The sequence below is a fragment of the Manacus candei genome, unplaced genomic scaffold (genome assembly GCF_025592945.1).
Source record: "Manacus candei isolate 608988 ecotype Guabito, Panama unplaced genomic scaffold, ASM2559294v1 h1tg000022l, whole genome shotgun sequence".
NCBI classification, from domain to species: Eukaryota; Metazoa; Chordata; class Aves; order Passeriformes; family Pipridae; genus Manacus; species Manacus candei.
The window spans coordinates 3397918-3408769 of NW_026138070.1; the positions used below are offsets into that span (position 1 = coordinate 3397918).

Sequence of the window (10852 nt, forward strand, 5' to 3'; positions counted from 1 at the left end):
TCCTGCTCCCGCTGCCGCTCCCGCTCCTGCCCCATCCCGGTCTGGTCCCTCCCCATCCCAGTCCGGGCCCGCCCCCGCGGCGCCATGTCGGGTGAGGGCACCCGCGGGCCCCCACGTGACCCGCACGGCCGCGGCCGCCCTTAAAGCGCTGCGGGCGGGCGGCCCGTGCAGCGCCCGGCACCGGCCGCAGGTGAGCGGGACCGGGATGGGGACCCGATGGCTGCCCCAGCGCTGGGGAGCACCGCCCTCCCCCGCTGCGGGTCTGCCCGGCGGGGTCAGCTGAGGTGAAGGGGCCATCGGGCTGCAGCGGGATGCTCGCCTGGCCCCGAGCGCGGCAGGGACCCCCCGGCACCCCGGTGCTGCTCCCCTTGGCCTTCCCGTGGCCGCTGTCCCGCTGTCCTGGCGGTGGATCCAACCGCGGGCCCCTTCACCTCCCCGCAGGGCTCTCAGCCCGATGCCGCGGCCCGGGACAGCGAGGCCCGGAGCAGCTCCTTGCGGCGTGTGAACGGTGCATCTGTGCAGTGAGTTTAGCCCGCGTGGTAAAGCTGAGCTTTCGGGGAGTGCAGGTCTCCACCCTGCGTGTCTGGGTGTCAGCTCAGGGCTGGGAGGAGTTGGAATAGCACCGGCATCATACAAACACAACAGGTGCATCCATGCTGAGCATCCTGGTGTGCTGAGCCACGGATCTCTGAGCTCTGCAGCGCGGCAGAGACAGGAGCAGGAGTGCTGAGAGGTGCTTAAGATTGTCTTGTTTTGCTGCTGGCTTTGTTGTTTAGGCTTATCTTGTTTCTCTTTGCAATAACGGCAAGCTTCTGCCAGCAAGTCTGTGATGCATCTGACAGTGAAGAGACTGCTCTACGTGCTGCCTGCAGACAGAATCTAAGTGAACCTTTCTCCTGTCTTTGTGATTCGATATTTCCAGCAAGATAAGGACCTTTTTTTCATCCTACAGAGACGTTAATACACAAACCCTTTCCCCTTGTGATGGGTTTTAGTGGGAAGACAGACATCCTTTAATTTGCCTACAGTGCTGTGCCATGCTTGCTAGGAGTGAGATATTAGGAGTTGACAACATGTGGTTTTGAGCTGCCAGCTTGATCACCAACACATGCTTTGGAATAATTCTCCCAGATTAGTGCACGTGGATGTCAGGCAAAGTCCTGTGGGAGAGCCTGGTCAGGGCTGTGCCTGTGCAGTGGGTAGTTTTTGCTACACTCGTCAGTAAGTCTGAGCTGCTGCTTTTGCCACAGCTGCTGTGTTGGTACACAAGAGATCTGAGGCTCCCGGTTCCTCTTGGCAGCAGGAGGCCTGCGCTCCTTCCTCACATCTCCTGCCAGCTGGAGAGGTTCCTCAGGTGGTAAAAGCAGACTTTCTCCCAAAGACTTTTGCCTGATTGGCAACTCAAGCATAAAAAGTAGAAGAAAAGTTCAAAGTCCTCTTGGCTGACCTAAAGCCACGACGGAGTTTACATAAGGACAGAGAGCGTGTGCTGGCTCGAGCAACCATTCCCTCCAAAACAGGCTCCAGAGTTACGTAATGCTTGGACAACGTGCTGCTTCCCGGTGATAATTTAAAGTTTTGGCAGGTACCTAAGCAAATAATGCAGATCCCAGTTTTGTGGCAGCTCTTCTGTAACTCTGTGTGCTCATTACCTCATTTTAAAGGCACAGGATGGAGCATTGTGGGGAGATAAGTGGAGTTGGGCATCCTAGACCCGCTGGCACCTCTGAGTTGCTGTTTTGCTTTCTGTGAAGCCAGGCAAGCACAGCTGGTGGTGTTGTGCAAGGCAGGGAGAAGAGGATGGTCTCTGCTGACTTTGTTTCCAAGCAGCCACACTTGGTGAGGAAAGGAACAGAGTATCTGCTAAAGAGCTGAGTGGGTGCAGTGGGCTGGCCCAGGGGACTGCTGTCTGTGGAGATGGTGTGTCTTGTGGAAAAGGCCAGTGCTTGGAAATGCAGCTGTCTGATCCAACAAAGAAAACAAAGGCCTGAGTTTTTGGGGGTGGCCTGATCAGAGGGGATTCTGTCCTTTGTTTCTGACATAGGAATAATTTATGCATTCTTGTGTCCCTGCTCCATTAGCACTGGCTCTCCTACCTACAGTGTAGAGCAGCTCTGGCTTTTGGGAACAGACAGAATGGAAATTCTGAGGATGGAGACAGTCCAAGAAGCACCTGCTGTAGACAAAAAAAAAATCTGCTGGCATGCCCAGCCCAAGGCCATGAGATCACAGAGGCCATCACCTGGTTCACATTGGGCATCCTGCCTTGCTGATTTGTAGTCAGGGCAAAAGTGAGGTTGACCTGACTCTTTTGAGAGCCAAATTTGGCCCAGCAGGCACAGAAGAGCCTCATCAAAGCGGCACAAAGCCAACTGCTGTGTTATTTCTCTCAGCACTATCTAAACACATGCTTTTTATTGTGTTTTCACTACAGCTTACAGTGAGGGCTAGCAGAAGGGACTCCTTGATGATGATGATGAATGTTGGGTCTTGACATGGGCTCATTTAATCATCATCTGCCCACCCCAGCAGTAACTGCTCCATGCTGAGACCCCTGTACTCACCGTGCTCCCTCTGCTCCCCTCTCCAGAGCTCCCACCATGGTCAATGAGACCCAGCAGAGCTGCAGTGCCAGCTCCAGCTCCAGGTCGGATGGCGGCAGCAGCAGCGGGAGCGAGAGCTCCAAGGACAACTCGCGCTGCTCCACCCCGGTGCTCGACGCCGACCGGCACGAGCGGCTGCGCGAGAAGATGCGCCGGCGGCAGGAGGCCGGGGACAAGTGGTTCTCCCTGGAGTTCTTCCCCCCACGTACAGCCAATGCTGCTGTCAACCTCATCTCCAGGTGAGCGCTGCAGGGTGGGAGAGGAGTGTCTGTGGTGGAGGGCTGGGGAATAGCTAATGAGGCAGGCTCTGCCCCATGCTCTGTCTCCCCTTCCAGGTGACGAAGCAGGTAATGGGGCTGTCCTTTCCTGCTGAGGAGGGTAATGGACACCAGGTAACTTGTCTTCCTTGGAGGCCCTGAAGAGTTAAGTGCTGTGTTGGGATTACTGTGAGGGGCCAGGCTGTTTACTTGCTCCCACGCTCTGGGAATTTGGAGCAACCCCACTGTCATGCTCTGGGGCTGAAGCACAATGCTGGGGCAGAAAAGTACCTATTGAAAGCAGAGAATCCTCCTTGAAGGGCTGTGTGCCAAAGTCCCTGGAACAGACTCCCACTTGCTTTCAGAATCATCCAGCTGCTATGGTTTGTGCCTCTGCATTATTGAGGACTAGAGTTTCAGCCTCTGAGATAGGTGTCCCCATCTAAACTTTAAATGAAAAGTGATAGTTCTCAGTGGAGCTAGAAGTTCTTCTGGAGCCCCAGGAGCCACCATGTACTCACCTGGAGAAGAGGGTGTTTCATAATTCTCTTTATAACTGCTGTATGCCAACGCCATATGTTAAACAGAAGGGCCTGTTCCAACTCAGAGCAGGAGAGAGACAAGTTAAGTGAGCCCTTGTCTCTTCTCTTAGACACACTGGGGAACACAACAGAGTTCTGGTCCATCTTTTCATATTTGTGGCCTCTACAGTTAAAGCTGGGAGCAGGGGGTTGCAGCATGGTCTCCCATCTCAAAAGGAATGGGACTTGCACTGCTCTCTAGCAGAAGCCATGTCAGTCTAATAGAACATGCAGGGAGGAAGTGTATTGTACAGAGAACACCTCAGTTGCCTCTTCAAAGAGATTGTAAGCTCTTCCCCAGAGAGCCTTAAAGGATGGCTTTCCTTATTCACACTGGCCACTTGCTTAACTCTTAGTGCAGCACTTTTGTGGTCTCCTGCTGCTGTCACCCAAGCTCTCTCTGCCTGTTGCTGACATTCCAGCAGTGAGCAAGATACCCCAGGCCTAGGGAGGGGATTTGCCTACCTGGTGTAGGCTGACACAGCTCTAAAACCCACAGGTTTGACCGCATGGGAGCAGGTGGCCCACTCTTCATTGATGTGACGTGGCACCCCGCAGGGGACCCAGGATCTGACAAGGAAACCTCTTCCATGATTATTGCCAACACTGCAGTCAACTACTGTGGCCTGGAGACCATCCTGCACATGACATGCTGCAACCAGACCAAGGATGACATCACGGGGCATCTGCAGAAGGCCAAGAGGCTTGGGTTGAAGAACATCATGGCACTGCGTGGAGGTGAGTCCTGTGGTGTGCAGGGCTCAGCCTGTGCTGCTCTTGTGTTCAATTCCAGGGTAAAAGCAGAGAAATAAGATTTAGAGGCTCCTTCTGCAAGAATTAAATGTTGAGACCGAGCATTTCACCTGAGCCCTTTGTTAGTCCCTCCAGCTCAAGGGTAGACAAAACCAGTCCATGGCTGAAACTGCAGACTTGGGGGTTTCATCTTTGTCTTCCTTTTGATAGCAGGTTTTTACTGAAGATCTGAGTCCAGCAAACAGTTGGAGAGAGCTGTGGATTTGTTCTCTTTTCAGATCCTGCTGGTGAGGAATGGGAGGAAGAGGTAGATGGTTTCAACCATGCTGCTGACCTGGTTAAGCACATTCGCAGTGAATTTGATGATTACTTTGACATCTGTGTGGCAGGTAAATGTCTTCCACTGCAGAGTGGGGGGTAGGGTCTGAGACAGAGAAATCAGCTCAGCAGTCCCTCCCTGGATTGCTGTGACAGTACAATACTTCCTAATTTCTAGCAACTTGCCCTAACCACCAAGGTTTCATTTTTTTCACCCCTCTTCCTCCCAAAGGCTACCCCAAGGGTCACCCTGAAGCAGAGAGCTATGAGACAGACCTGAGGCACCTGAAGGAGAAGGTCTTTGCTGGAGCAGACTTCATCATTACACAGCTTTTCTTCCGACCAGAAACCTTTCTCAAGTTCATGAAGGACTGTCAAGCCATTGGCATCACCTGCCCCATTATTCCTGGCATCTTCCCCATACAGGTGAAATCCAGTAATTTGGGTTTGGGGCGGGAATAAGGATCCAGGATGTTAAGTGTTTGTGGGTCAGGGCCTGAGAGAGAGAGAGGTCTGTAAATATCCTCCACAAAATTTCTGGGAAGTGAGAGTGCTAAACATGTGATAAATCTGTAGGTGGTTTGCTAAATTAAAGAGGCAGGTAATAACAAGCTGAAAAGGTTTTCTGTGCCCATATGGCAAAAAGGGGTGTAAAGGACAATGTCACTAGTCCTAACTAACCAGTCCTGAGGTGTTAGTTTTCACTGTCAGCATGCAGGGCTTGGACAAAGACCTAAAAATCACCTAAAAAGACATGACCTGGACTGTGTTACCATCCTGGAGATGGGGCCTGGGAGCAGAATCCAGGAGACCCAGTTCTAAATCTGCCACAAAATTGAGACCAAGTGCCTGTGCTACCGGGATGTCAGAAAAGGGCCTCGGAAAAATATAAATCCCCTGCATCCTCCTCCAGGGTTACCACTCCCTGCGCCAGCTGGTGAAGCTCTCCAAGCTGGAGGTGCCTCAGGAGATCAAAGATGTGATTGAACCCATCAAGGACAACGATGCAGCCATCCGGAACTACGGGGTGGAGCTGGCAGTGTCCATGTGCCGGGAGCTGCTGGACAGTGGGATGGTGCACGGGCTCCACTTCTACACCCTCAACCGGGAAGTGGCCACCACTGAAGTCCTGAAGCGCTTGGGCTTATGGAAGGAGGACCCCAGGTGAGCAGAATGTACTGGTTTCTGTGAGTTCCACTTTCACAGCCATCCAGCCATCCCACCTTCTGAAAGGAAACAAACTCTGCTTTTTTGCCTTTTTTTGTTTTTTTTTTCCTTTTAGCACCTTTCTGCATTTAGAAGTTCGCCCTTCCTGTAGCTCTCCAACAAGAGCTGGGAGGAATAGAGGGAACAGCTGAAGGAGGAGTTTGGGTGGTTGGTTTAGTAAAGTAGCTTTGAAAGAGCTGTTCTGGAACTTTAAAAATCCAGACTCTTAGAGCTGCCACTTGGAAGAAATAAGTTTTTGATGCCTGTCACAACCCCTCTTACAGGCTGGGTGCTATGTAAGCTCCCACTGTGGATTTCTGGGGTTCTCTGCAGCTGATAAAGGGAATGTGGAATTCTCTCTGAGTCCACAGGCTTCAGCACAGACAAGAGGAAGCAAAGGCAATTCTCAGCTGTTTTTTTTCCTTACAGTAGCTTCCCATAGTGCTTTGCCTTACCTTTTCCAATTTCAGGTGTCAGTGCTGTACTCTTAACATTAAACAGACCCCTACTGAGAATCTTGTAAGGGAACTGCGGTGAGAAATACTTTCCATAAAGGAAGAAGACTTTCCTGTCCTACTTCTTGGCAAGCAGAACTCTTCTCAGCCTCTGTTATTGCTCTCTCCAGGGGAAGGGCCTCCAGGCTCTAGTGGAGAGTCAGCAGAGGAAGTGTGTTAATGTCTGCTCCTCCCATGCAGGCGGCCCCTGCCCTGGGCAGTCAGTGCCCACCCCAAGAGAAGAGTGGAAGATGTTCGGCCCATCTTCTGGGCCTCCAGGCCCAAGAGTTACATTTATAGGACCCAGGAGTGGGATGACTTCCCCAATGGCCGGTGGTAAGTGTCCCCTGCAGTAGCAAAGCCTGGTGCACAGTTGGTCTCTGTTAAGGGGTGTCCTGGGCACACTTTGGGCTTCACTGAACGGGTGGCTTCCTAACAAAGTGGCCCCCAGTTGCTCGGATTGAATGAGGTGAGGAGAATGGCACCAAGATCTTGAGGTTTTTGGTGTCTAGGTGGGTTTTGTTGGATACTTCTCTTCCTGGATGGCTGCCTCCCTGCACCACCAAATCAGCTCACCTTCCTCAGTGGCCTGTTAAGTCTGTGTCTGCTCCCCTTGCAGGGGTAACTCCTCCTCTCCAGCCTTTGGGGAACTGAAGGACTATTACCTCTTCTACCTGAAGAGCAAGTCTCCCCGGGAGGAGCTTCTGAAGATGTGGGGAGAAGAGCTGACTGGTGAGGAAAGTGTCTTTGAGGTGTTCACGTGTTACATCACTGGAGAACCCAACAGGAATGGGCACAGGGTGAGTGATGGCCCAGGAAGGGATGGTTGGTGTGGCACAGACAACAGTGCATGTTTCCCCTTGCTCCTGGTACTACATCATTCTTCTAAACAAGAATTGGCATTTCCCTATCCAAAAGGATTTTCTGAGACAGTGTTTGGAAGGGGATCCAGCAGCCAGAGCTAGGGCTCAAAATAAAAGGAAAGCTGCTACAGTATGACAGGACTGGTATCTATAGACTTCAGCAGTCGTTCTTAGAGTTGAGCATATCCTGCCCTGTGAACCAAACCTGGGAGTTCTCTCCTGAAGCAGGTGTGTTTGAGGCCATTAGGGCACTTCTGAGTTCCTTCAACACCCAGATGGCAATGAAGGGTTTGTTACACCTACTGTGAGCCACCCTTTCTCCCCATGGCAGGTCACATGCATGCCTTGGAACGATGACCCTCTGGCTACTGAGACCAACCTTCTGAAGGACCAGCTGGAGAAGGTCAACAGACGAGGAATCCTGACCATCAACTCCCAGCCAAACATCAATGGCAAACCATCCACAGACCCCATTGTAGGCTGGGGGCCCAGTGGGGGCTATGTTTTCCAAAAGGTACAGTGCTATTCTAGGCTAGGCAGCAAAGAGTTATGACCCTGTTTGGCCTCTGTTAAGTTGGGAGGTCCCAGGCTTTCATCCAGATAATCTTTCTGCCTGCTCCTTATCTTAATGCCTTGTTGGTGAGATGAGGCAAAGCTCCTTTGGTGTCCTAAGAGCCAGGCTGTGTCATCTCTGTGGCTGACTTCAGGGCTGTTTCCTCCCACCTCAGATCATGTATTGTTTTTTGTTTCTACTCTCAGCAAGTAATTATTGGTGACTTCTTTCTAGAGCAAGGCTGTGAAGTTTTAGATGCATTTTACCTGCTGCATCTGCTCCCATTCAGTGATGCAGAAAGCACCCGGGTCTTTCATAAAATGGGAATCAACGGGATAGTATCTCTACCACCCAGCTTCTCATGGTGATAACTGGGCATTTGTAAATTCCCCTGTCTGTCCTTCACTAAGGCAGAGTTCTCCACAATTACCCTCAGCCCACAGCACTGTGCTGTGCTGTTCACACAACTGCCAGGTTCCTTCCCTGGCCTGCCAGCAGTCCTGCCTCCCACTGTCAGGCATTTCAGGCCCTAGAGCCTTGCCACTAATGGCTGTGATAGGAATCTCCCATCAAGGTAAATGCCAGGCAAGTGGCTCATACTGGGAAACAAAGCAGCCTCGTTCAAAAGGGATCCAAACCGCCAAAGCCAGAGACCAGCAGATGGCAAATGCAGTTATGTTTTCAAAGGAAAAGATTCCCCCGAGGTGAGGGAAATCCATCATCTCACACAATAGCCAGGAAATGGGGGGAGGGGAAGCAGTTGTTGGGAGCAGCCAAGCACAGAGCAAGTACAGAATTGGGTTGTATAAGCACACGGGGAGAATTGTGAACAAAAGATGAGGACAGGGAGTGGTGCTTAGGAGAGCCCAGCTGAGACCCCCGAGTTCTGCTCTCACCAGGCTGGGCTGCCTTGGCAAGACACTGCTGTAGAATAGAGGTCAAGCACTCTGGCACAGGCTGCTTCCTGGTGCAGCAGTTGTGGTTACACTGGAGTTCATTCCAGCCTGTCTGCTTGCATGGGTGCAAAACAGGCAGGATGTAGCTTTCCTGAGCTCACTGTTCTGGCCTGTTATATCTGCTCTCCCCAGTTATTTATTTTTTTTCCCCAGCTCTCTTATGAATTTGCTCTGCCCTTTGCTCAACCCTCCTCTGTACTACATATTTCTGGGGATGAGCCAGGCAAGGCAGCCCAGACTCCACAGCTCTGTCCTCGTTTGCCTGTATTTATCTGTCCTGCCATGATTTAAGGCTCTGACTCTCCTCCCCCTTCCCCATCCCTCCCTGCAGGCTTACCTGGAGTTCTTTGCCTCCAGCGAGATCGTCACGGCGCTGCTCAAGGTGCTGAAGAAGTACGAGCTGAGGGTGAACTACCACATTGTCAACGTCAAGGTGGGCTGTGGGGCACAGGACACGTCCCTTTCACCACCTGGGGAGAGAGGCAAATATCCAAGATTCAGATATCACTATGAACAAAGCCAGACATGAGGGCTGAAGGGAAGGGAAAGTAAAGCAAGTCAGTTGTGCCATGCAGCAGCTGTTGAATTAACAAGGAGAGGGTAAATGCACTTGTTCCAACTCACTCAGCTCCTCCTCCAGCAGTTGCTTCAAAAAGGTTTTCCTTCCTTTGGCAGGGCCAGAATATCACCAATGCTCCAGATCTGCAACCCAACGCTGTCACCTGGGGCATCTTCCCAGGCAGGGAGATCATCCAGCCTACTGTAGTGGATCCTGTGAGCTTCCTCTACTGGAAGGTGAGTCCTCCCTCCTACTGTGAAATTCAGTGTCTGGTTAGGTTTTAGTCTGTGACACTTCTCACAGTTGAGGGCTGTTGCAATACTGGCTTGCAGAGGTCCAGGTACTGCTTCTCCTGCTCCCTCTGTGTAAGGAGAACTTTGCTGTGGCAAAAGCTCTTCTCAAACACCAAGTGCACAGTAACTTGGGAACTACCAGTGTCACTGTAGTGGGCCCCAGAGTGCTGGACAGTGGCTCTCCCTCCCCTCTTACACACACGCAGGGGCAGCACTGAGCCATTCATTGCACTGCAAACCGTGTCTCCTTTCAGCTCTGGGCACTTCCCCCTGACTGGAAAGCATGAGGCTCCTTGCTCAACTCCTGCCATTTTTACTGAGAAGAAGCAAGCCACAGGCTGGCCCAGCCACATGTGACACTGGGTGTCCTAAATTAAGTAACATGAAAATGTTACACAGCTGCCAACGCTTTTTTCCCCTGCCAGGACGAAGCCTTTGCCCTGTGGATCGAGCAGTGGGCCAAGCTCTACGAGGAGGAGTCACCCTCTCGCATGATCATCCAGTACATCCATGACAACTATTACTTGGTCAACCTGGTGGACAACGACTTCCCCCTCGAAAACTGCCTCTGGCAGGTTGTGGATGACACTTTTGAGCTGTTGAACTCTCCAACTCAGCAGTGAAAATCCCTGTTACAATCCCTTACTTCCTCCGTCCATCCATTGAGAAGCAGCAGCAGCTCTTGTGCTGGTGATGGGCAACACACTCCCAAACCCACAGTATGTGCTCTTCTGTCCCCAGCAAAAAGGCTCCCTGAGCCCTTCTCACTGAACAAGAGCCAGAACTACCTGAACCTCTGAGCTGAGGCTCCAGACTGAGCCTGAAGGCCAGCTCTGCGGGATGAAGAGCTGCTAATGGCCGTGCTGATTACAAGAACAGAGAACTCTTGTGCATCAGTGTGATAAAACTCCATGGGATTCTGGTAACTTTCCCATGACAGAAATGCTGCCTTGGGGGCAGAAACACTCCTGTCAGCTGTGCCTATGTAAGGGGATTATTTCAGCTGTTACCAACCCGGAAAAGAAGGTCAAATTGCTTTTATATTGCACTCCTGAAATGTATTTCTTCATAATTGCTCATATCAGGCTATTTTGCACTCACTCCAGAAGAAGGTTCAATATTTCTCCTTAACTTTTCTCCTTTTATTGTATTCCCTGTTTTCTTTTTAATAGGACTATGTGAATTCCAATTCTGGATTAAGCTACTTAGGAATCACACTATTTCTTCAATTATGTATAATAAATTACATGAATACAAATGTCCCTTGTCCTAGGCTATACTCTGGCAGAGACTCACGTTGTTTGCAAACTAGTCAGCGTGGCACAAGGGAAAATTTTAAGAAAACCAATTGTTTCTGGGGCAGTTCTGCCTTCACTTTTAGTACATGCCCTGAGTATGGCCAAAGCTCCATGGCAG

General features: G+C 51.3%; 1 protein-coding gene across 3 annotated transcripts; it reads left to right on the plus strand.

Moving 5' to 3' along the window:
- Positions 1 to 26: 26 nt before the first annotated feature.
- MTHFR (methylenetetrahydrofolate reductase) lies at positions 27 to 10694 on the plus strand. 3 transcript variants are annotated; one of them, XM_051786225.1, is made up of 12 exons: positions 27 to 190; positions 2591 to 2842; positions 3941 to 4179; positions 4473 to 4583; positions 4745 to 4938; positions 5426 to 5676; positions 6414 to 6548; positions 6832 to 7012; positions 7407 to 7589; positions 8916 to 9017; positions 9260 to 9379; positions 9862 to 10694. In XM_051786225.1, exons 2-12 carry the CDS (start codon positions 2601 to 2603, stop codon positions 10057 to 10059), a joined length of 1956 nt encoding a protein of 651 aa, XP_051642185.1. In that variant the 5' UTR covers positions 27 to 190; positions 2591 to 2600; the 3' UTR covers positions 10060 to 10694. The 3 variants fall into 3 exon arrangements, with proteins under 3 accessions (XP_051642185.1, XP_051642187.1, XP_051642186.1); XM_051786227.1 differs by lacking the exon at positions 27 to 190 and adding an exon at positions 497 to 521; XM_051786226.1 differs by lacking the exon at positions 27 to 190 and adding an exon at positions 2939 to 2995 and having other exon boundaries at positions 2711 to 2842.
- The last annotated feature ends 158 nt before the right edge of the window (positions 10695 to 10852 follow it).